Source organism: Anopheles moucheti, chromosome 2, assembly GCF_943734755.1.
Source record: "Anopheles moucheti chromosome 2, idAnoMoucSN_F20_07, whole genome shotgun sequence".
Taxonomy (NCBI): domain Eukaryota; kingdom Metazoa; phylum Arthropoda; class Insecta; order Diptera; family Culicidae; genus Anopheles; species Anopheles moucheti.
In genome coordinates this window covers 95504640-95530559 of record NC_069140.1, presented here as the reverse complement: position 1 = coordinate 95530559, position 25920 = coordinate 95504640, and the positions used below count along the sequence as shown (strand labels likewise).

Sequence of the window (25920 nt, the reverse complement as noted above, 5' to 3'; positions counted from 1 at the left end):
CAGGTACGGTGTAGTGGTTGTTCGTGGTGTCGATCAAAGAGCGAAACCGGGAATCCTTCATTGTTCTGCAATCGCGGCACTTACGCAGTATTCCTAGAGATTTGTTAATATGATTCTCCCTCCCGTTGTATTTGCAGACCGCAGAACATAAATCCCGACCGTCCTTCCTAGGCAAACGGTACCCAGAAACGCATTGGATTGGTGTTGTTCGTGCTTTTGCGAACTTCGAAAGTGAGGTTAAGGATACTGCAGTGCGAAGTGCGTAGTGCCGTCGGTCGCGCGTGGTGTTTACAATTTGTCGTGTATCGACAACTGTCAAAATCGTACAGGCAAAAAGCGGCTTACTGGGAGAGCGTGTAACGATAGCGGCACGGTGCCCTTTTGTGCGGTACGATTTTGTTCCTTGGTAATGTTAGTTCGGACGGTCGTTGGCGTTGTAGAAGGTTGCATATAAGCAGTTACTCAGTGCACCATGGCAGTACCGCTGGATCAGGCCGAAATCCTGAGCGGCAACGACCTGTTACGCATTTTGCAGCTATGGGACGAAAAACACAGCATGTCGGGGTACGACCCGGAACCGATCGTGACGCGGCTGGCCGAAATGTTTGAGGCAGAAATGCTCGCATATAAGATGAAAGATCCGGATCCGTTCGACACGCGGCATCCGTCCCGGACGGATCCAAACTGTGAGCTGGGCCGGATGTTGAAGCTGCTTTTCCGGAAGGATAACTTCATCACGCGGTTGGTAAACGATTATCTGCGCGATAACTTCTTTACTCGACAGAATATGCAGCACAGTTCGCACGCTCTAAATGTCGCTGCTTGTCGGTTAATATTAGTCATCATGCCCGGTCTGGATACGTCCGCCGTCTTTCAAGTGGAGTATGACCATCTGATTAAGCGGCTGTATAGTTGGGCCGAAAATAGTGTCGAACCGCTACAGAGCTATGCAACTGCTTTGCTGGGAGCGGCAATGGAGGAACAGGAGATTGCCGTGAGCTTTCGAGAGCAAAATATACGCCTCCTGCCAATCATGTTGAATCGGTTACATGTATTGCAAAAGGCCCATCTGCTAGCAGCAAATCTTTCAGAATCTGCAACAGCCGGAGTTAGCTCCCCGAAGGCAATGAGCGCGCCGTCAACAAAGTTAGCATCAGCGTCTGCACGAATACAACCGGAATCGAATGACATTGAAACCGAATCCACTGCTGGTCCGTCAACTTCGCGTGCCGAAACCAACGACCATCGGGCGATGGATCTAGATGAGGGCGAACAAAGTACAACTGGATCGCGAACGGTTCCGGGTACGATTATGATTCCGTACTATCCGTTAACGTCCGCCACGAGCCAGATGTGTATTCTGAACTATCTCACACCCATGGGCGAGTATCAGGAATTTTTGCCGCACGTGTTCGAACATAATGCGATGCAGCTGATTTTTCGCTACATTGAACATCTCGACCCGAAGGATACCTGTTTGGCATTTGAGGCGCTAAAGTATCTCGCATCATTGCTGTGTCATAAGAAATTTTCACTAGAATTCATCGCCAACGGCGGTTTAGAGCGATTGCTAAAAATCCCTCGCCCAAGCCTGGCAGCAACCGGTGTGTCGATTGCGTTCTACTACCTCGCCTACTGTGAGGACGCAATGGAGCGCATCTGTCAGATGCCACGCGAAATCATTACCGAGATGGTATCATACGCGCTCTGGTTGCTGGGATGTTCGCACGACTCTGGCCGATGCCATGCGACGATGTTCTTCGGATTAAGCTGCCAGTTCAAGATTATACTGGACGAGTTCGACAAGCAGGACGGTATACGACAGCTGTACAACGTGATTGCCGTACTGCCAGTGTTGGTTGTATCCGATGATTATCAAATGAACGAGGATGAGGAAGCATCCGAACGGCAGGTGATACGTCACGTCTGCATCGCGATGAAGAAATACTTCGAGAACCATCTATACTATAAGTACATCCAGGTGACGCGGCAACAGGAACCGTCCGGTACGTTGACGCAACCCGTCTTTAAAGCGGTAAAAAATTCACCGGAAGTCATCAGTCAGCAGATTACCGCGCTGCAGGAGTTGCTGCCAATGAAAGCTCACTGGGCACCGGTGGATGAGCTGTTGAAGTTGGGGGGTGTCACATTGCTGCTACGCATAATTTTACTAACGTTCGATTGGACATACAGTGGGCGGTAAGAACGCAATCCGTCGGTGGATAAAAAACACCCCCGACCCCTTTGTACGAGTGGAAAACATGTGTAACCTTTGCTTAATTCGTTTTTTTTCAGCGGCGACACCGTACGGTACGCTCTGGATGCATTGAGCGTTTGCACCGTAATATCTCGTGTGCACAGTGTCTTCGTCGAGCAAGTGCCACAGCATGAGGGCAAACTGACGGGCATTAGCGTTCTGTTGAACGCCGTCGATGGTGATGTCGCCGATGCGGAGGTCCAAAAATCCGCTCTAGCCTTGCTGGTGCATTTGGTTTGTGCACCGATTCATCGACCGAGTGTGTCGCTGGCACGGTACGGTTCGGCGAAAAAGCGCATGCCAAATAAAAGCTCCGAAGAGCTAATCCAGAAGGTTTGGGAGAGCGTTCGCTCGAACAATGGCATTCTAGTGCTGCTGGCGTTAATGCGCATCAAGGTGCCGATTACGGATGCGGATTGCATTCGTGGGATGGCCTGTCGCGCACTGGCGGGCCTTGCGCGATCGGAAACCGTACGCCAGATCGTCGGAAAGCTACCGCTATTTGTTCATGGGGAATTACAGAGTAAGTAGTAGTAGTAGTAGTAGTTTAAGAAACTCATTTAATCTATTATCTACAATAACTGTTTCGGTATTGCTTTAGACTAGTGGGAAGTTTTGTTCATCGCTTCAGACTTTTATTTAATATTTTTCCAAGAAGTCCAAGAAGAATACCTCAGACTTTGCCAAATAAACGCCTTTCCGTCCTCGCCATATGTATTGCAATGGAATTTTGAGTATCATGATTTTCTAATTGATTTTTCTCCTTCATTCTAGGTTTAATGCGTGATCCGATTCTACAGGAAAAACGGGTGGAGCACGTACAGTTTCAAAAGTACGCGCTGGAGCTGATGGAACGTGTCTCGGGCAAGGTGGAATCGTTCGGCAATCAGGTAGACACTTCGCTGTCCGACATTCACAAGGCAAATGTGGTGGCTCAAACGCGAATCCAGTTCAACGAGCAGCAGGTGTATCAGCTGGTCTACCAGCACCTGATTGCAAACGGATTGAAGGAGACGGCCAGCACATTGTTGAAAGAGACCGGACTGAGTTCGGCATCGTTCCAACAGTTGCCCCATCATTCACTGCAAAATCCATCGTCTTCCTTATCGCGTTCGGCGGCTTCCCTGCATTCGCCGTTCGTCTTCCGTTCGCCAAACTCCAACATTATACACCGATCTCGAATTCGCAGCCGCACGGTTGATACGTCTTTCAACGCGTCCATGGCACAAGCGAACCTCCAAGCGGCCCTAGCGGCAGCGAGCATTGAGAGCAACAGCTCGACTGCTTCTACCACCCTGGGTGGTGTGAATGGGTACATAGCCACACCGGACGGATCCTATGACGGTACCAGCAGTCCAACGATTGATCCAGCGGAACCCCTCGCCCCGATTAAGCTAATCAAAAAACAGATCGTTACAAATAGTGGCACCCAAAATGGACATCACCCGGTGGCGAACAGGGCAGCGGCAACTCCTGCCGATATGAATCGTTCAAACACGTCCAGCACATCGCAGCGTTCGCTGCAAAAGCAAATTTCCGCTACGGATGCGTCCAACTTTTTGCTACTAGCCACTACCACATCCAAAACGTTACCGACCGAATTGTCCGCACCAGCGGCCAACAACATAACGCTAAATTCGATCATTACGGAGTATCTGACGAATCAGCATGCTCTCTGCAAACACCCGATGTCTACCTGTCCACCGTTCGATCTGTTCAAGCCTCACAAATGTCCCGATCCACGCCCGAATCGGGTGTCCGGTGTTGGGAACAATTTTGCCGCACGGTTTTACCGGCGACAGGCAGGATTCTCATCCAGACGGTTTGATCGTCGGCTGGTGCATTCAAACTTTTCCGCCTCGCGCGTCCTTCGTACGGTCGAGATGGATTATTGTTTTACCTCCTGTGATTTTACGGTAAGTGTGTGTGCCGGATTCTGGACGTATCACGACGTCGGCGTATCAAACAGTATATAAAATAATCGCTCTAATATTGCAGCCATGCGGAACAAGGCTTATAGTTGGATCGCAAACGGGAGAGGTGAAAATTTTCAACCTAAACGATACGAACGAAGAGCACAGCTTTAGCTGTCACGAAACGAATGTCGCATCAATCAAATGCAGCAAGGACGGTAAATTGTTGCTCACGTCAGCAGTTTGGCGATACGGTATTTCGACCCTTTGGAGTTTGGAGGGTAATCAAATATCGGAAAAGCTCGTATGGGACGAGGAAGACTACGTAGAGTTTGCAAACATTACACCGGAGAGGGTGTTGGCCACAACAAATCAGGTATGTGTGAAACGTCATTGTATGTTGTCGCAGTAAAATAATTGACCGTACGTATCCGTTTCGTTCGTGTGCGCAGATCGCCACCATATATGATGTCAACACGGGTCAAAGAGTTATGCGGTTTGAGCCGACGTTTCCCAACCAGTACACGAAAAACCGTGCCACCTTCTGTCCGAACGATGAGCTTTTGCTATCCGACGGTGTTCTGTGGGACGTCACATCCGGCAAGGAGATACACAAGTTCGACAAGCTGAATCAAAACATTTCCGGTGTGTTTCACCCGAACGGACTGGAGATTGTGGAAAATACGGAGGTGTGGGATTTGCGCACGTTCCATCTGCTTCGGACGGTACCGTCGTTGGATCAGACGCACGTAAAATTTTCTGCCCAAAACGTAATGTACGGCTTAACGCTAGATAAGGAAGATTCGGAGATGGCAGAGATCGCAGCGTACCAGACAAGCTTCAAAGTTTTGGACAGCTACGACTACTCGAGCATTGCCACCATCGACGTGAAGCGTAACATCTCCGACTTGGCCGTCAATCGATACGGTAGCCAGATCGCGATCGCCGAGAATCAGGGCGGCTACAACTTGATGCAGGAATCGGTGGTGCGCATCTACAGCGTCGGACGGAAGCGAAACAGCGGCGACGATCAGGACGAGGACGAGGAGGAGATGGAAAACTCGGAGGAAAACATGTCGGAAACGGAGTCTGTCGGTGAGTATGCAGTACACGTGCGAACAAACTGCTGGGGTCGCATGGAAAGCCGGGCATCCAGGTCGTGATTTGTTGTATCATTGTTTTCTGGTTTATAAGTTATTTAGTTACAAATTAGCGACAATTTCTATTGCTCGCAAAATTGGATGCAGCATCAAACGTTGGCCAAGTGGAAGTGGAAAAGTTGGAACATTTTCATGCCTTTAAGTATTTAGAAACAATGATATCAACTCTTTTGCTCCGAGTGACATGCCCACATAGCACGTGAGGTCTACATCTAGATGCTCGGCTTTCCATGGGAATGATAGTGTACCGCAATGCATAAAAAATAATCCAATCCACCTATCATCCCACCCTTCCTACGTACTCATTACAGTCTTCAGGGGTATTAGAGCCAATAATAATCACAACAATGAAGATGATGATGAGGAATTTGATGATGATGATGATTATGATGTCGATGATGTTGACCTTTCGCAAACAGGTTCCTCCGCATCAAACAGCGACGAGGATGGGGAAGATGATGACGATAATGATGATGAGGACGAAGAGGAGGGAGACGGTGATAACAATAATGATGAGGCGGATGATGACGAGGACGATCATGATGGCGGTGTTGATGATTCGGATGATTCGTCCTGGACGACGGCATCGGACGTAGAAGATTATCTGTTTAGCTACCGCTGAGAAGCCAGCTAGGTACTTCGACAACGGAACGTTATGTGCAAAAGTAGCATCAACGTGAAGTGAACCGTGAATGCAAAAACAAGAAAAAAAAGGACGCTTGAAACAGACCGCTGCATACCGCTGCAGCCAGTACCAGGGCAATGTTAGCTAGGAGTTAGTGGCAATAAAGCTGATCCCAGAACTATAGTTGAACGAAAAACAGCACGGTCTTGTACAACATCCAAACATCGTCTAAATGACAGCACCACAATGTGTAACAAGCTGGAGTAGCTGCCGTTGAAAAAAAAATTGCAAGACATTTATGCATTATAATTTGATTGCATTAGTTCCAGGTGTACAGTAGAATTTAGTTAAGGAGTTGTATAAACAAAAAGAAATTCCTACTAGAAAGCCTATAAGTAAAGGAGCAAAGAAAAGGAAAATGTAGTCGAAGCACTTTTCACCTAATGTAGCTAACGACTGAAGTGGAAAGCAGAAAATATTTGCAAACATGTGTATTCTTATCATGTGTGAGTGTTCGGCATGCGTTAGATAGGCGTATTACTGTGCACAGAAGTGCAGGCAATGTTATGCATTATTTATTGGATTGGATTTGATGATTGATGCTCGTTTGGTCATTGGTTTTCGCCTTTTGGAATTATTGTGTTGTTACGAAATGAAACGCATTCACACTACCGAGTGGATAATTTATTTAAAAAAATACATGTATTTGCAGAATTCTGTTTCTACCTGATTGCTAACCCGAGGAAATCGATCAATCCATTAGGTACACTTACAAATAGATGTTAAACGATCTATTCCAAATGATATTTTTGCAGCGCTAGTAGACATATGCCGTCGGTGGTCAGTGTATCGCAAACGAAAAGGTCAGCCAACGGAATCCAGTGGGATAGCTTCTGAAAGGCACTACCATAGTGTTTTTTGGATAAATATAAGTAGAAATTTTAACGTAATAAATAAGAGAAGTATGAAAACAAGAATCTCGGTGAATATTTAGTGTCTAACACAACATCCGGACCGTTCCTGTGCACGCAGAATTTACTGTTAATTCTCTTCATATCAATTGTATTGCGCAGAATTATTCATATGAATTGTAGCGCGGAAAAGAAAATCACTGCACAAAAGATATCAGGCTTTTTTCCTTCTTAAGCCTTTTAATTTGGTACGGGGAGCCTAAAAGTATGCAATCTTTAGCGTTACATGCATTGCATACCTTTAGGCAGCAGGAAATAGAAAACAATGACAGGAGAACGAGGCAAGAGTGGTGTTGTTGATACCGAGGCCAGTCTTTCACCCAACAGGACCGGTACTAAATCCATTCCGAACCATTCCGCCTTAATACGACATGATCTGATAGATCGTTACGTCGATCTGATATACCGGGACGTCGTTCTTCTACTCGTTCTACGAACTATCAGCAGGTATGGGTAATGTTGATCATGAAACTGTGTGTCGACTTTGAATTATGCAAATCAATTAATGAAACAAATTAAAAATGATCAAAGATCAGGTTTAGCAATCTCTAAAGCTATATCAAACTTTTATTATGCCTTCCAGCTCGATGCTGCATTCGTGTACGATAGAACAGAGATATGCGGCTTCAATTTCTGGTAAAATTATTTCTAAGCACTAAGGAACTCCAAGAATGGACATCACCGTTGGATCGCAGTACGCAACTTGAGGTATTTCATTTCATCGCAGCATCGGTAGCTGCTGACACGGTATGGTTGAATCACAGCAGGCATACTGTGCCCAATCACAACGCTGCAGTTGTACGCTAAAGTGCTCGCCTGCGTTGCATTGCAATGGACACCGTCTGCCGTACGAGCATGCGTAAAATAAGCCGCAGTTAGTTTCGTGCGGCAGTAGCGTGGGCTTGTTTGGATTGTCATCTAAGGGGCATCGCGCATCGGCAACACACTGCGTAGGGTTGGGTGCGTTGTTTCCGGGTGTTACCACTGTCGGTGCCATTGTCGTGGGGGTTGGGATCGGTACCGGGTTGCTGGGTGCCGACGGGTTGGAAGGAAGACACGCTACCGATGGATCACAGCATGCCACATTTGGCCACTCGCAACGATTGAACTGCACGGACCAGTGTAACCCGATGGGACACGTCAGCTCACAGGCCTTGCCATAGGAGCACTGGTAGAACTTGTTGCAGTTAGTAGCTTGGGCAAGAAAGACTGGATGCAACGAATTATCGATCGAGGGGCACCTTGCATCGACCGTGCAGTCCCCAGCCATGCTCCACGTGATCGTATCCATACCGTACGCCATTCCAAAAATGCCAAACAACAGCAGTGTGCCCATGACCATCTTTAGATCTTAAAACTTCTGCTAATCACAAAACAGACAGCGCACTCAGAATGGTAGTTCAGTAGTATTCACTACTCCTTCAAAGGATGGAGTCACCGTTGGCCGGAGGTCGTTCTAGACGGCAATCCTTGAACAAACTGTTGCTCCAAAACCTTGTGCATAAGTTTTTATATTGAAACGCAACCAATCTCGAAGGATAAAACACTTTCGGATCATACAATCAATCAGATATCGCGCTCTGCACCAGGGTGACAAATAATGCACATATTTTTATCAGAAGATTGCCGATTTGGGAAGAGTGATGTGCAGTGTTTGGTGCGTTTATTTCGAGACATATTCCATCATTTCCAGTTACACGCGTTCGCTGTTGTGTTCTACACGTTATGGCTTTATCGCTACTAAACCATTACAACCTGCCCGTGCCCGATCATAGACATTTGCAGTTGGATCGGTAGTGGCAACATACATAGCAACCGCCTGAACAGCCGTGGGAGAAAATGATCTGGAAAGTGATTACAAAAGAACTAACAAGTTAAAAATCGCTTCCCACTATGGCACGAAGGTGACAGAACGATAAGAAAACCAATGTTCGGATACGTCATCATCTGCAATGGACGGGTGGAATGTGGAATTCTGGTTTGTTTCGTATCGTTGCTTGGCTATGAAGGTGGAGAAGTGGATACCTTATCGATATTTTGAATTAATGTTCTACGCGTCAACAGCGGCTGTACCCGATCGATCTGCAACGAGGTGATATCACAGATAGGCGTTAGCTAAGATATACTATTATGGCGGACCGCAGACATTCGACATATCTCGAAGTTCCGTGTACGTCGAGTTCAAGTAGTCGCTCATCTACAAAGTGACCCAATTACTGGCCATACCCTATGGACACATCAGTAAAATCCCTAATCACCCTTGAGTGAACGTGTACTTAAGAAGGAGAAAAAGAAACTAGACTTAGAGCTTAGAATGTAAGGCATTAGAAATACCCCACCACGTGGTTGTGCATGTGGTTGCATACCATGCAGGCGTACAAAATGTGCCTACGCCAAACCGAGTTTTCTGTCACGGTTTGAATTGACCGTTTTTTTGTTAAATAAACAATTCTGTATGTTTGACTATTAGGGTTTAAAAATATAAACAGTAAATCTGTATGCATTTCCATTCGATGTAAATTAAATTGATCATTTAAGCATGTTTAATTTAATTTGGTGTTTGAACAGTGCCTCTCTAAAATCTCCCTGAAGACAGGTTTGGTGTGCCTCTTGAAATGTTGCGTTATCTTTTTCTGGTAGTCTTTTAGGGATTACTTGTGGTCGTCTTGGTCACTCGTGGTTGGTCAGTCGTCTAGGGATTACGCCATATTCTTTCCGTTTCCGATTGTTGAATGTAACTGAAATTAAATACCGCCATACGCACTAATTGATTCTATTCTTACCTCTGTTCTCCCCTTTACTTCTCGCTTCTGTAAACCACTCAACAACTCTCTTATTTCCCGCTTCGGAACGTTCCTTTCAGAATCCGTTCATTTCACCATCCTCAATCCATTTCAGTATCTCATCCATCCACACATTTCAAACGCCTGAATCTATGCAACCGATACTTCGATCACGTTGGAATGCAATTTCTGAAGTTTTACCACAGCGCCTCTTTTGGAGTATAACCTTCGATACGACTATACGACTAGGGCTACAGAAGGGTTTAGTTGGCGAGAATTTGAAGTCTGAAATTTTATTTGAGAATTCCCATCGAGCCCCTTCAAGTGAACCCCTTTGCAGTTCATGACGGGTACCTTAGCGTAATCGCTAGAACGTTGGCTAACGCTGATGACATCGTCAAACACGCTTTCATTCACATTTGCTCTATTTTATTGATACGCCTCACAGGGAATCACAATGCACTCTATCTTGTGTTTTATATGTATGTATGTATGTACGTATGTGTATAGTGTAACTCATGCTCATACAAGCAGTATTCTCGTCCGCTTCTTACGGGCAGGTGACGCCGGGAATGCAGCCTGGTACGCACTCGACGGTTGGATCACAGCAAGCCTGGTGCGGCCAATCGCACACCATTTCCTTGGCGTTGAAATGCAGCCCCCCGGGACAGTCAAACTCGCACGCTCGGCCGGATTGACACTTGTAGAACTTGGCGCAGTTCGTGCTCGGTAGCAGTATCGGCTTGGCACCGTCGCGCGGTGGGCAACGCATATCCTCGACGCAGTTAAGCGGACAGGTGACCGAAGGATCGCATGGCGTATCCGGCAGTGTTGGAATGGGGCCAGGTCCTGGAGTTGGTACTGGAGGTGGAGCGGGAGTTGGTAGTGGAGGAGGAGCGGGAGTTGGTAGTGGAGGTGGAGCGGGTGTGGGAACTGGGGCAGGTGTAGGTCCCGTTGGCGGGCAGGTTACGCCTGGAATGCATGGGTCGCAGGGTATGGTCGGATCGCAACATGCACGCTCGGGCCAATCGCAAGCGTTCTGCTTCGGGTTGAAGTGCAGCAGTGGCGGACAGTTCATTGGGCAGGCGAATGGTCCGGAACATTTGTAGAACATGGCACAGTTGTTGTGCGGTAGCAGCACTGTATCTTGCGACGAGGCAGGACAGTTCGGGTTGGGCACGCAGTTGGTCGGTGGCGCTTCTGGCAAACCGCACTCGACGTTTGGATCGCAGCACGCTCTGTTCGGCCAATCGCACGACTGTTCGCGTGAATTGTAGTGCAGCCCGACGGGGCACTCCTGTTCGCAGGCATTGCCACTGTTGCACTTGTAGAATTTGCCGCAATCGGTGTGTGGAAGCAGCACTGGATGAAGTGGATCCTTGGCCGGGCAATTCGGGTGAGGGTGGCAGTTGAACGTGGGACAGGTGACGGACGGGTCGCACGGTTGCTGTCCGCTGGTAAGCACCGCTGCCAGCGTGACAGCTAGGAAGAGTGGAAGGTACATGGCCGCACTGAGTGGGTTTTGCCGGTGTGAGGGTAGACTTTCGCTGTCAGGGCAGGGCAGTTGAGGCACACTGAAACCTAAGAAATGAGCTGCCGAGGGCGAACTGTAGCTGGACCGACGGTTGCCGTATGCTTTATATACAAATTCTTATTTCGCTCCGTTCTTCGTCGCTGGTCGACGGGGCCTTATCGACGATGCGACGCAATCAGATCGCGGCACCGGCGTTGTGGATAGTATCGGTATCAACTACCTCCAAATGTTTTTGCAATTAGTGAACCCGCTGGTGGTTACATGTGGTCGGATGCGTTTCTGGCGATGTTCACCAAGGTTGTGCTTTGCACATCCAAGCACGTGTCACCCCGTAAGGGTAGTCTTCACCCAGCTCCCAGTACCCTGCTCCGATACGTATCTTTGGCCGGGCAGAACTTACTTTTCTGAAGACCCTCAAACAAACAGAAATACTTCCGATAGTGGCGTATGTCTACCATGATGCATTACCAGATAGTTCCTGTAGGAAGAGACATCGGACATGATAACACGTGCAACAACACGTCTGACCGTTTTGGGCGGACAACGGGCGATACGAACTACCCCTGGTTACGTCACAGCGACTACAATGTGTGAACCAGCACCTGTGAGGTTATGTCCGTTAATGGCAATCAGATTTACTACAGCAGATAGCCAAAATACCTTGTCCATTGCCGCAATGTCTATTGCCAACGACCATAGAAAGTGCTGATAAGCGAAGCATTGTGCGAAACATTGGAATACACTAGAGCCGAGATGATCGTTTGAAGCTGGATTGTACTTTATGCGGCACACGTCAGAAGTAGTGCATATCATAAAGTAATAAATTTTGTTTTACATTTATTTATTTAGAACTACTAGCACTAAACTAAATGTATCCATTAACATTAAGTCTTTAAAACCAACTCAACAACAGCAACTACATTAAGCAAACAAAGGAGTGCTTACATAGGGACAAGATACTAAAGTCAGATGAGGAACTAGAAGGCCGTAAAGCAAGTACCAATGGATCACTACGACCTACTGAAATGGGGCGAACGGGGAGAATAAAACGAGAGTGAAATTGCAGAGATTGATTAGGAAAAGGGAGACAAGAAATGAAGATAGAGCTTGACAGCGGCGATCTTGCAGTGATCCGACACCTAGCAGACTACATGTGGACTACAAATCAGACAGAAGAGCAGAGTGTACACCGTGGAATGTACGGCCCACGGTAAGTAAGTAAGTAAGTAAGTAAGTAAGTAAGTAAGTAAGTAAGTAAGTAAGTAAGTAAGTAAGTAAGTAAGTAAGTAAGTAAGTAAGTAAGTAAGTAAGTAAGTAAGTAAGTAAGTAAGTAAGTAAGTAAGTAAGTAAGTAAGTAAGTAAGTAAGTAAGAGGTAAGTAAGTAAGTAAGTAAGTAAGTAAGTAAGTAAGTAAGTAAGTAAGTAAGTAAGTAAGTAAGTAAGTAAGTAAGTAAGAGGTAAGTAAGTAAGTAAGTAAGTAATGTAGCATATCTGCTATACAGTCTTAAAAACATTCACCCCATGTCTTATGTTGAAATTCACCCCATGCTCCTCTATCAAGATATTAGAACCAGAACTGCAATAAACAAGTAACGCAAATAGCATAAACCTCAGGCGCAATTAAATCAAACATTAATCGCACACAAGTTGCAGGTACAAACCCAATAGGCAAAACATAAAAAACATTCACCATAGAAGCGTCGACCGCGCAAAGAGCTTACGCAAACTCAATCCATACCCGATCAATACGCAGCGTCAAAAAAAAACCCATCGCGACCTCATTGCAAGACAGTACAGGTGCGCTTCACGCCAGAGTTGCAACCTTTGCAATATAGCAATAGACCCTATTGCTTGACTTGGTTCAAGTTAACAACAGGAAACGACCTGTCCATACATAGCTTATATGAAACAGAACTAAGCCGCCCAATAAATAAGAACTAGAACTCAAGAAAACAATTAAACCAACCAATCAAAATTCAGACAAACAAAAGCATCAAATTTCAACTAGTTCGATATCTAGGTTAATGGAAAATTCCATCAAATTTGTACTCACGATGTTTACCCGTAATTATGTTATAAAATAAAGATTGACAATTGACTAGGCAGTCACTCGGAGGCACTCGCTGCTACGTGCACACGCTGTCACTGTCGTAGTTGATCGTTATGCTCAACTAAAGAAGTCTAGTGTTTTATTGGGGACTCTGTCCCAATCCGTACTGAAAGAAATGTAGACCTATACATGGTGTGTTGTCCCGTGGTGATCACGTATGACCGTGTTGTATCTATGGGAGAAGCAGTTATATTACATGGCGACCGTGGCGATAAGCTGCAATCGTCGGAAACAAGAAAAAAAAAAAGCGTACGAACATACAAAAAGTGATTGATCTGAACGGTGAACGATAATCTGAAACGGTGAACTATAAAAAAGTGTGGTGCAGTAACAGTATAAAAACATTAGTAAAAAAAAAAAAAAAATAATAATAATAATAATAATAGACAAAGTGCCCGATAGTTAGTCAGTGAAATGTGAAAGATGGATAGTGATGACGACCTTGATTTGGGAGAGTTTTTAGCCTGGCAGAGGAATATGTCCAAGGACTTATTAGAAAATTTCATTAAATCTCTCGTGGAATTTCCCGACGAAACCGTCAAAACCATCTACGAGGAGGAAATTGCAGAATTAGTGGAAAGTGCTAAAAAGGTATGTGAAAGTGGCAATGAGGAAGAAATGGATGATGCATGCGAAACCCTTATGGAATTTTTACTTTTCCTAAGGGCTGAAGAACAATTCATGAAAGAAAACAGAATTTTCCGAGGAGAATTGGAGGAATAAATAGTGACCAAAAAGTGATAATAAAAACAATGAAATATATATAACATGTGAAGGAAGAACAAAGAAGTGCAAAAAAAAAAAAAAAAAAATACAGAGCAAGTGAAAAAAATAGACAGTGACTTCAAAAGGGTTTTGTTCAGCAGTGATTTTAACAAAACAGACAGAAAAGTGACAGTGAAAGTGAAAAAAAATAATTATCCGCAATGAAGATCAGCCAGCAAGATCAACTGGATCAGGAAGAGGACAATTATCAGTGCTACCGTCGTGCAAGGTTCGGGCCAACATACGACGAATTAGAAGAACTTGCTGAAGAAATAGTTAAGATTCTCCGCAACACCGACAAAACGGACCTAGGATTGTATCTCTCATATTGGAGAGAATATGGAAAAATCATGAAAAGTTTCGAGGAGCACAAAGAAACGAAAAAAGTAACATACGCAAGGCTAATAGACCTGAGTTCGAATATCGCATTAATGCGAAAATAATAAACAAAATGTAAAAAAAGGGAGAATAATGTTTTAAAAATTCACTACAAAGGAAAGAAAATTGCCGTCCACTTCGGAAATTCTCCACCTCGAAAAAAAAAAAAATATATATATATATATATATATATATATATATATGAGAAAGAAAAATAAAAAAAAAAAAAAATTTTGAAAAAATTCATATCAAAAATGGAACCAAACAACGTGCGCGACTCAATAGACTGGTTACTACAATTTGCCTTCTTCTTAACTAAAAGGCAACCTACTTAAGAAACACGAAAAACTTGCGAAGCATCATTGAGGTATTATCAAGAAGTAATATCAATTAACAAGGAAAACAAAATTGTGCTACAAAGGTTAATAATGGAATTGGTACAATTAATTACCAATATCAGAAGAAACGTGCAAACAGTAAACCGCTAGAAAAGTGAAGTGAAATAGTTTACAACATCATAGTAAAATGCAGAAGGAAGTCAGAGTGTCGAAAACAGGGGAACTTCAATTTATCACAATGTTCGACAAATACAACCATAACCCTTCGTTTAGTGGGGACGCCCAAGTAAAAGTGATGAACATTTTAGAAAATCACAGTCAAGCCCATGAGAACCATGATTGGAAATTGTGGTTAATCGTAATATTGTGTGTGTGTCAACTAATATATGCACTATGGAAAGCATATAAAGCAATAATGAAAAAACAGACAATGAGAGCAATACAAATGGCAAACGCATCTCGAGTGTAAATGGACAATGGGAATAAAACACCTATAGTACAGTGAATCAAAAAAAAAAAGGCTAAAACTAGTGGAAGGCGAGACCACGGATCATAAACTTGACCGGCGGGATCCCAAGAGACAGGAGTCTCCAACGAGGAAGAAATACATGTACATATGGATGAGGATTATCCGGAACAGCTACAAGCGACGAGGATGACATCGAGGACCATCAAACACGCTATATTGAGTAAAGTATAAAATAAACGATTTTTTATAGTAAAATGAAATACGAAATAATCAAAAAGGACAAAAAATTAAACGATTTAGTAACGAGTGCAAATGGACATTATTGACAATTATATACACAGGTTGAAAAACATTTTAAGCAACTTTAAAAAAGCACCTAATCGACGTTACAGGCATTCAACATTAACCAATAGATTGCACGAAGTAAAATTAGTATATAACAACATTATAACATTAGTAGACGACTTGGAAGAAGATAAACAAAAATTTGCACTAAAAGTAGCAAGAGAAATTGTTGCTAATATCAGAGCAATTATATTACAAAAACTAGAAGGAACAAAATTAATATCGTTTAAAACAATTGCATTAATAATTTTAAAACTAGTAACTTGGAATAAAAAAGCAAAAATGGCTACCCTCGATATGAAAACAGCTACAGCACTGGTTCAGGTATACAATGGAGAGGCTGATAAATTAAACACTTTTATTGATTCAGCACATCTAGTGAAAGATTCTATACCAGTTGAACAAGAAGCAATGCTAGTAAGATTCCTAAAAACAAGATTAGCAGGTAAAGCAAGAATTGGTTTACCACAAAGTATAGTAACATTTAAGGAACTAATAGAAGATGTCAAAAGCAGATGCGAGGAAAAAACAGATCCTCACAAAATCATAGCAGAACTTAAAGCGGTTAAGAAAAGGGAACCGAAAGCAATGTGTGACGAGATAGAACTCCTCACAATGAAACTAAAAGAAGTCTACTTACAGCAAGAAATACCAAGCAAAATAGCAAACGAAATGGTAATCAAAGTAGGAGTAGATACCCTCATAGAAAAAACTACAAACCAGGAAACAAAAACATTGCTGAAAGCCAGACCCTTTACCTCAATATCAGAAGCAGTACAAAAACTGCTAGAAAATGAAAGCGCAACCACGCACGCTCAAGTGCTATACAATAGGCAAAATAGATACACACCCCGTTACCACTCTCAAAACAGCTACCAACCGCGATTTAGTAGTAATAACAACTACAATAACAGATATCCACAAAACAATTACCAAAGATCCCGAAACCCTAACAATAGAATGCGAAACAGCGACAATTACAGACGCAATTTTTCGCAAAATCAACAACAGAACAGGTACGGGAATGGAGCATATAGTTCCAATCCTCGAAACATGGGATATAACAACCCAAGAGACAGGCTAGCTATAACCCATTACAATGGAAATAACACCAATGCTAGACGAGTCTACATTGCTCAAGACGAACAAGAGGCCGAAAATTTTTGGAGACAGAATTCTAGATTGAATTCCAATATGGCCCAAGGCAGAGAAACTTACCTTAGCAACAGAGGTAACAATTTTTTAGAAGACCGAACACAGTCCACAACAGATTGCCAATCCTTGCAGTAAATTTATCTGCATGTAACTATGTCAAAATAAAACTTGATATGGCTAATGATGAGTATTCAACTCTCATTGTGGACACAGGAGCTGACGTATCACTATTTAAAGTTGATAAAGTCAAACCTAAACAACAAGCATATACGGACGAAAGAATAAATCTGACCGGAATCTCAAACAAAACAATCAGCACTCTAGGCACAACCATGACTAAAATACATTTTGAAAATAACTCATTAGAACATAAATTCCATTTGATAACGAAAGATATTGAATTAAATGCAGACGGAATTCTAGGAAGAGACTTTTTTACAAAACACAGATGTAACATTGATTATGAACACTGGTTATTAAATTTTATGCATGAAGGAGAAACAATCTCACACCCAATCGAAGACAATAGAGAAAGAAATTTTATGCTACCAATGCGAAGTGAGGTAGTACGCAGGATTTATTTACCAACATTGACAGAAGATTCAATAATTTTCTCTCAACAAATCCAAGCAGGTGTATTTTGCGGAAATACAATTATTTCCCAAACTAATCCATTTGTAAAATTTATAAATACAACTAACGAAAATGTTGTCATCAATGAAAATAATTTTTTCCCTACAATAGAACCACTGAGAAATTTTTACATCCTAAATACAACTCGTAGCGAGCCAATGAAAGATAATAGCCGTCTTAACAGTATTTTAGAAACCATCAAGATTGAAAACATTCCTACATATGCTGTAGTGTACAGCATCATATCAGTAATTTAGTTAAGGTTTTTGATAGACTTAGGAAATATAATCTAAAGCTTAATCCGAATAAGTGTAGATTCTTTAAAACAGAAGTAACATACTTAGGTCATAAAATAACAGATAAAGGAATTTATCCGGATGACGCAAAATTTGATACAATCAAAAGCTATCCTATTCCGACCAATGCAGACGAAGCAAGACGTTTTGTCGCATTTTGTAATTATTATCGTAAATTTGTACAGAATTTTGCTAAGATTGCAAAACCCATCAATAAATTAATTAAGAAAGATGTTAAATTCGAATGGACCCATGAATGCCAAGAAGCTTTCGATAAATTGAAACAAACTCTACTTTCACCTACAATTTTGCAATACCCAGATTTTACCAAACAGTTTATAATTACCACAGATGCATCGGATATGGCATGTGGTGCAGTACTATCACAAATTACGAATGGAAACGATTTACCAATCGTGTTTGCGAGTAAAAGTTTCACACCAGGAGAAAAAAATAAGCCAATTATCGAAAAAGAGCTTACTGCTATACACTGGGCAATCAATTATTTTAAGCCTTACGTTTATGGTCGGAAATTCAAAATACGAACAGACCATAGACCACTAGTATATTTATTTGGTATGAAAAACCCTACTTCTAAGTTAACTAGAATGAGATTAGATTTAGAAGAATTTGATTTTGAAATAGAATTTTTAGCGGGAAAAGCTAATGTTGCAGCAGATGCACTCTCAAGAATAGTATTTAATTCTGAGGAATTGAAAGCATCAATCCCCAAAAACAAAGAAACTGCTCAAACCGTACCAATAAAAAGTACAATATTAATGGTAACAACCAGAGCAATGACAAACCAGAAACGAATCAAAATGAAAAAGGAGTGTCATAAAAAGGAAGATAACCAATCGCGGATTGATCAACCAGCGATGTGGCAAACAGATAAACCCACAGAGGTATCCAAACTATTGAAATTAAAGTCGACAAAGACAACGAAAGGAATAGAGCTCGAAATATATAATCACAAAGAGAATAAAGCGCTAGGGTCGATAATAATCCCCATAAAAGAAAATTCACATGGAAATGGAAGTCAAACATTAGAGTTTGCTCTTCTAAAAATGTGTAAAATTGCGAAACGATATAAAAGAAACAAAATAGCTATGTCTAATGAAGACACCTTATTCAAATATTATTCCCATGAAACCGTGAAGGAAATTGCCAACAAATCCATTTCAGGTTGTAACATCATTCTGTATATTCCAACTAGATGGATAACAGAAAGGGAAGAAAGGCTGAGAATAATCAACGATTATCATATGACCCCTTCGGGAGGACATATAGGCCAATACAGACTATATTTGAAATTAAGAGAAAAATACAGATGGAAAAATATGAAAGAAGATATAAAAAAGTTTGTGAGAAATTGTCAAGCATGCATAGTTAATAAGACAAATAGGCATACGAAAGAGGAAACAGTTGTGACGACAACTCCCTCGAAACCATTTAGCGTAATTTCAATAGACACAGTAGGACCATTACCCAAAACCGACAATAATAATCGTTACGCAGTAACAATTCAATGCGAACTCACTAAATATGTAGTAATAATTCCGATTATCAACAAGGAAGCAAATACAATAGCAAGGGCTTTAGTCGAAAATTTTATTCTTACTTTCGGAAACATTTTAGAAATGAAATCAGATCAAGGATTAGAATACAATAACGAAATTCTTAGCAAAATCGCTGAAATTTTAGAATTAAAACAAACTTTTGCTACAGCATACCATCCACAAACAATAGGATCTTTGGAAAGAAATCATAGATGTCTCAACGAATACTTAAGATCATTTTCCAACGAGCACCACGATGACTGGGATAATTGGACAAAATTTTATGAATTCGTTTACAACACCACAACCCATACAGACACCAACTATACCCCAGTTGAATTAGTTTTTGGCAGAACAGCTTATTTACCCCAAGAAATATTCAAACAAAAAGTAGATCCAATTTATAATATTGAACAATACTATAATGAAATGAAATTCAAGCTTCAAAAATCACACGAAATAGCCAGAAAAAATCTTATAGCTGCAAAAGAAAAAAGAAAAGTTGCATTCAATGAAAAATTAAACCCCATACACATTAAGATAGGTGATAAAGTATATTTATCAAATGAAAACAGAAAAAAATTAGATCCATTATACATAGGACCATTCATAGTAACAGAAATTGAGAATACTAATTGCACCATTAGAAATTGTACCACACAAAAGGAAACAACAGTACATAAAAACAGGTTAATTAAATATACAGGAGAATAACTTCAATCATTATCATTCCTTACGTTATTCTACTAAAAGGGGGGAGGTGTAGCATATCTGCTATACAGTCTTAAAAACATTCACCCCATGTCTTATGTTGAAATTCACCCCATGCTCCTCTATCAAGATATTAGAACCAGAACTGCAATAAACAAGTAACGCAAATAGCATAAACCTCAGGCGCAATTAAATCAAACATTAATCGCACACAAGTTGCAGGTACAAACCCAATAGGCAAAACATAAAAAACATTCACCATAGAAGCGTCGACCGCGCAAAGAGCTTACGCAAACTCAATCCATACCCGATCAATACGCAGCGTCAAAAAAAAACCCATCGCGACCTCATTGCAAGACAGTACAGGTGCGCTTCACGCCAGAGTTGCAACCTTTGCAATATAGCAATAGACCCTATTGCTTGACTTGGTTCAAGTTAACAACAGGAAACGACCTGTCCATACATAGCTTATATGAAACAGAACTAAGCCGCCCAATAAATAAGAACTAGAACTCAAGAAAACAATTAAACCAACCAATCAAAATTCAGACAAACAAAAGCATCAAATTTCAACTAGTTCGATATCTAGGTTAATGGAAAATTCCATCAAATTTGTACTCACGATGTTTACCCGTAATTATGTTATAAAATAAAGATTGACAATTGACTAGGCAGTCACTCGGAGGCACTCGCTGCTACGTGCACACGCTGTCACTGTCGTAGTTGATCGTTATGCTCAACTAAAGAAGTCTAGTGTTTTATTGGGGACTCTGTCCCAATCCGTACTGAAAGAAATGTAGACCTATACATGGTGTGTTGTCCCGTGGTGATCACGTATGACCGTGTTGTATCTATGGGACAAGCAGTTATATTACAGTAAGTAAGTAAGTAAGTAAGTAAGTAAGTAAGTAAGTAAGTAAGTAAGTAAGTAAGTAAGTAAGTAAGTAAGTAAGTAAGTAAGTAAGTAAGTAAGTAAGTAAGTAAGTAAGTAAGTAAGTAAGTAAGTAAGTAAGTAAGTAAGTAAGTAAGTAAGTAAGTAAGTAAGTAAGTAAGTAAGTAAGTAAGTAAGTAAGTAAGTAAGTAAGTAAGTAAGTAAGTAAGTAAGTAAGTAAGTAAGTAAGTAAGTAAGTAAGTAAGTAAGTAAGTAAGTAAGTAAGTAAGTAAGTAAGTAAGTAAGTAAGTAAGTAAGTAAGTAAGTAAGTAAGTAAGTAAGTAAGTAAGTAAGCAAGTAAGTAAGTAAGTAAGTAAGTAAGTAAGTAAGTAAGTAAGTAAGTAAGTAAGTAAGTAAGTAAGTAAGTAAGTAAGTAAGTAAGTAAGTAAGTAAGTAAGTAAGTAAGTAAGTAGGTAAGTAAGTAAGTAAGTGAGTAAGTAAGGAAGTAAGTAAGCAAGTAAGACAGCCGATTAAACTTTGCATGCATATATGTGTATGTGTATATATTTGATTCAATTACATATGTGGGTTAGTATTCGCTTATAATCATGGTAAGGGTTGGTTAGTTTGGTGCAATGCTGCTGATGCATCATCATATCCTTACGGAGGACCATAATGATTTGTGTTGCAGAAGCATTTGTGTGCTGGATTGTTCCATTGATCATTCGAGACAAAAAAAGGAAACTTTCCATTACATGGTACAACTAATAAAGGGTGAATAAATACGCTTTATAAATAAAAGATTTCTAGTCTGTGGCCGCCAACTGCGGTTCCTCACGCAGGTCTAAGAATGGGGTTGGCGGTTGACGGCGTAAAGCAATTAGAAATCAATTATTCATAAATTGTAGGTATAAACACTTATTCCTACAGGTAAACGCTAAGTCTTAACCTACATCCAAATCCGTGTACGTTGTTGCGGTTGTCAATCTCGTGGTGGTTATAATCTGGTTCCATTAGATTCGTGACGATCGAATGCTGCATGTGATGCCTGGAATGCAGGGCGGATCGCATAGAATCGTCGGATCACAACATGCACTTCCTGGCCAGTCGCACACAAACAGCTTCGCGTTGAAATGCAACCCCGGTGGGCAGGAATGCTCGCAGGCCTTGCGGTTGGAACATTTATAGAACTTGTGACATTCCGCGTGCGCAAAGAGCGTAGGCTTCAAACCGTCCAGTGCTGGACAGCGCATATCGTTGTGACAGTTGTCCGGGGCACAGGTTACACCTGGAATGCAGGGATCCGAAGGACCGATCGTGGGAGTTACGGGCGGTGGAAGAGTTGGTGGAGGTACGGTTGGCGGTGGAACAGTTGGAGGTGGTAGGGTAGGTGGCGGTAGGGTAGGTGGCGGTAGGGTAGGTGGAGGAAGAGTCGGTGGGGCCGGTGTTGGTCCTACTGGCGGACAAGTAACTCCCGGAATACACGGAGGATTGCATGGTATGGTTGGATCACAGCAGGCGTTGCTTGGCCAATCGCACACACTCAAATCTTCGTTGAAATGTAAACCCGGAGGACAGTTGTGCTCACAAGCATATCCATTGTTGCACTTGTAGAACATTTCACAGGCAGAATGTGGCAGTAATTTGGGTGTGACTCCATTTCTTGGCGGACACCGATCATCAGCAAAACAATTACCGGCATCACTTGGAGGGCAAGTGACTCCTGGAATGCAGGGATCAGAAGGATCGGTAGTTACAGGTGGAGGAGGTAGGGTTGGCGGTGGAAGAGTGGGTGGTGGTAGGGTAGGTGGTGGTAGAGTAGGTGGTGGCAGGGTAGGTGGGGGTAGAGTTGGTGGTGGTAGAGTCGGTGGTGGAAGAGTCGGTGGAGGAAGAGTCGGTGGAGGAAGAGTTGGTGGAGGAAGAGTCGGTGGTGGAAGAGTTGGTGGTCCTACTGGAGGACAAGTGACTCCCGGAATACACGGAGGATTGCATGGTATGGTTGGATCACAGCAGGCGTTGCTTGGCCAATCGCAGACATTCAACTGTTCATTGAAATGTAAACCTGCAGGACAGTCGTGTTCACAAGCGAATCCATTGTTGCACTTGTAGAACTTCGAGCAGTATGTGGGATGAGGTAGAAGTGTCGGCGTTGGACCATCTCTTGCCGGGCATCCAGCATAGATGACACAGTTACCGGCATCACTTGGAGGACAAGTAACTCCTGGAATGCAGGGATCAGAAGGATCGGTAGTTACTGGTGGAGGAGGTAGGGTTGGCGGTGGAAGAGTGGGTGGTGGTAGGGTGGGTGGTGGAAGAGTAGGTGGTGGCAGGGTAGGAGGGGGTAGAGTTGGTGGTGGTAGAGTCGGTGGTGGTAGAGTCGGTGGAGGAAGAGTCGGTGGCGGAAGAGTTGGTGGTGGAAGAGTTGGTGGTCCTACTGGAGGACAAGTAACTCCCGGAATACACGGAGGATTGCATGGTATGGTTGGATCACAGCAGGCGCTGTTTGGCCAATCGCACACACTCAACTCTTTGTTGAAATGTAAACCAGCTGGACAGTTATGCTCGCATGCTCTTCCATTGTCACACTTGTAGAACATTCCGCAGTATGTGGGATGGGGAAGCAATGTCGGTGTTGGACCATTCCACGGCGGGCATGCAGCGTAAATGACACAATTACCGGCATCACTTGGAGGACAAGTAACACCTGGAATGCAAGGATCACCAGGTGTTGGACCTGGTGGAGGACCGGGAGTTGGTACTGGCGGTGGACCGGGAGTTGGTACTGGAGGTGGAGCGGGAGTTGGTACTGGCGGTGGACCGGGAGTTGGTACTGGAGGTGGGCCGGGAGTTGGCACTGGAGGTGGCGCGGGAGTTGCTGGGGGATTCTCGCATGGCACTGAAGGATCACAGCAGGCAATTTCGGGACGTTCACAGCGCTGCAGCGCTTCACTGAAATGTCCGTGCAGACATGGCAGATCACAGGCTTGCCCAGCTGCACATTTGTAGAATCTGTCGCAGGAGGTGGTATGTCTGAGAAGCAATGGATTGTTTGGATCATCATACAGCGGACAGCGGCTGTCTGGTCGACATGCCGTAGTTGTCGCCGTACAAAACGTCGGATTACAGCATGCCCTATCCGGCCAATCGCAGCTACCTGTTGTTGGCGTGTCTTGTCTAAAGTGCTGCCCTGGTGGACACGTTAGCTGGCAGGCTTGGCCATTGTCGCATTTGTAAAATAGCGAACAATCGGTCGGATGCCTTAGCACAGTTGGATCAAACGGATTGTCGAACACTGGACACCGGGGATCAACGGCACAGACACTAACGGTCGGTCCTCGACAAGGTATTCTATCATCGCAGCACGCTTGATCAGGTGCTTCGCACCGTCCCGTTTCTTTGCTAAAATGCGTTCCTGTTCCGCACGGTACCGGACATCTTCTGCCTAGATCACACTTGTAGAACATAGAGCAATCGGTTTCGTGTGGAAAGACGCTCGGGAAGAAGGGATCTTCATAGATTGGGCAGCGTACATCATCAACACACTGACTGGGTTTGCACAACGTTTGGTCGCAACAAGCGACTTCTGGCCGTTCACACACCCCTCTGAGTGGCCAAAAGTGTTGCCCGATCGGGCAAGACAGTAGGCACCGATTGCCGAGGTCACACTTGTAGAACTGTCCGCAGTTGGATTCGTGCGGCAGAGTGGTCGGATTGTTTGGATCCTCGTTTGGATTGCAGCGTGCGTCCGGGACGCAGTTTCCGGGGGTTGGTGGTGGCGGCGTGGGAGCGGTCGGAATCGTTGGTGGCGCTGGTGTGGGAGCGGTGGGAATGCTCGGTGGCGGTAGGGTGGGAGGTGTCGGCGGTGCTGGTGTGGGAGGTGTCGGTGGAGGTGGCGTTGGTATGATCGGCGGTTCGGATGGTGGGCAGGTCACGCCGGGTATACACGGATCTTGTGGCAAACACGGTAGAACACAGCACGCTCGCTCTGGCCAATCGCAAACAAGCTCCACGGGGTTGAAGTGCAAATTGGCCGGGCAGTCGTACTCGCACGCTTGACCATTAGCACACTTGTAAAACTTGGCACAGTTGGTATGTGGCAGCAGCTTCGGTCCCTCGGGTGGATTCACCGCCGGGCACCGACTGTCTGTGGTGCAGTTGAACGTTGCACAGGTTACGCCTGGGACGCATGGGTCCTGCGCTCGCACCAGGTGCAAAGTGACAGCAATCGCTGCCAGGAAAAGCTGCTTCATCGGTAGAGATGCTTGCGCCCGGCACCAGAATTGAAGCTGATCGAACTGCTGACTGACTTAATGGTTGAACTCTCCAAGAATTTTTATACTACTCTCGCGCCGATCTTGAACCGTTTCTTTTCATGTGTCCACCCGTTCTGGGATTTGGCGTGGTGCGAATGCTGAAGTTCTGTTTGCCAAATTGTAGAACATCGTACGAGGTGCTACCTGTTCCGGTTGTGTTTTCTCGCATTGCCTAGCAGTGTGACGCATGTGGACTATACCCATCTACGTGCGACAGCAGCAGGAAGTAGTGCGAGGGTGTACTCTAGCTAGTAAGAACGAAACATTATACGAACGAACACGATACTCATTGTCATTAACGTTCTCAGGTTCTAGCGCATACCCGGGGCCGCTGTGTGACCCTGGTAGTGGGGCAACACCTCTAGCACGCCAGTGATTCTTCCGTCCGGGAACAGTGCGTCACCTTCACGCTCCCAAATCTGGAGGCATCGCGCTTCCTGCCGAACATTACATTATCTTAATTATTATCACATGTCGGCGATCCAAAGTTCTAGTTCATGTTCATGGTATTTACAAGGTTCGCCTTTTATCGGTGAACATCGATACTGGGATGGCACTTTCAACAGCGTGCGGTGTCCGAGCCGTCTGGGTGTGCGTGTGTGGTCTGCTCTCTCAAATGACGTCAACTTTTTCCATCACGTCATCGCAGCGGAGATGTCTATTACACCATCAGATGTTCAACTTCTTACATTGAGTAACGGCACGAAGATTTACCATTCCGCGGCTTTTTTTTAA

At 43.6% G+C, this 25920-nt stretch overlaps 2 protein-coding genes across 3 annotated transcripts; one reads left to right on the top strand and one right to left on the bottom strand.

The window, feature by feature from the left end:
- The first annotated feature begins 234 nt into the window (after positions 1–234).
- On the top strand, positions 235–6669 carry LOC128301080 (protein mahjong). 2 transcript variants are annotated; one of them, XM_053037408.1, is made up of 6 exons: positions 235–2199; positions 2296–2780; positions 3032–4173; positions 4256–4546; positions 4623–5265; positions 5750–6669. In XM_053037408.1, exons 1-6 carry the CDS (start codon positions 473–475, stop codon positions 5950–5952), a joined length of 4491 nt encoding a protein of 1496 aa, XP_052893368.1. In that variant the 5' UTR covers positions 235–472; the 3' UTR covers positions 5953–6669. The 2 variants fall into 2 exon arrangements, with proteins under 2 accessions (XP_052893368.1, XP_052893360.1); XM_053037400.1 differs by having other exon boundaries at positions 5642–6669.
- A 975-nt stretch (positions 6670–7644) lies between these two features.
- On the bottom strand, positions 7645–25122 carry LOC128300436 (nascent polypeptide-associated complex subunit alpha, muscle-specific form-like). Its single transcript, XM_053036491.1, has 3 exons — positions 21899–25122; positions 10296–11256; positions 7645–8268 (listed from the first exon to the last, which is right to left on the bottom strand). Exons 1-3 carry the CDS (start codon positions 25120–25122, stop codon positions 7645–7647), a joined length of 4809 nt encoding a protein of 1602 aa, XP_052892451.1.
- Between the last annotated feature and the right edge of the window lie 798 nt (positions 25123–25920).

Bases quoted from the DNA above. Each gene is read 5' to 3' on its own strand.
- LOC128301080 (XM_053037400.1), top strand. From the start codon at position 473: ATGGCAGTACCGCTGGATCAGGCCGAAATCCTGAGCGGCAACGACCTG. The intron at 4,174-4,255 runs GTAAGTGTGTGT...CTAATATTGCAG, and splicing joins TTACCTCCTGTGATTTTACG to CCATGCGGAACAAGGCTTAT. The intron at 5,266-5,641 runs GTGAGTATGCAG...TACTCATTACAG, and splicing joins GTCGGAAACGGAGTCTGTCG to TCTTCAGGGGTATTAGAGCC.
- LOC128300436 (XM_053036491.1), bottom strand. From the start codon at position 25,122: ATGAAGCAGCTTTTCCTGGCAGCGATTGCTGTCACTTTGCACCTGGTG. The intron at 11,257-21,898 runs GTCACGAATCTA...CTGCCCTGACAG, and splicing joins ATCACATGCAGCATTCGATC to CGAAAGTCTACCCTCACACC. The intron at 8,269-10,295 runs GTACCAGGCTGC...TAAGATCTAAAG, and splicing joins GTGATCCAACCGTCGAGTGC to ATGGTCATGGGCACACTGCT.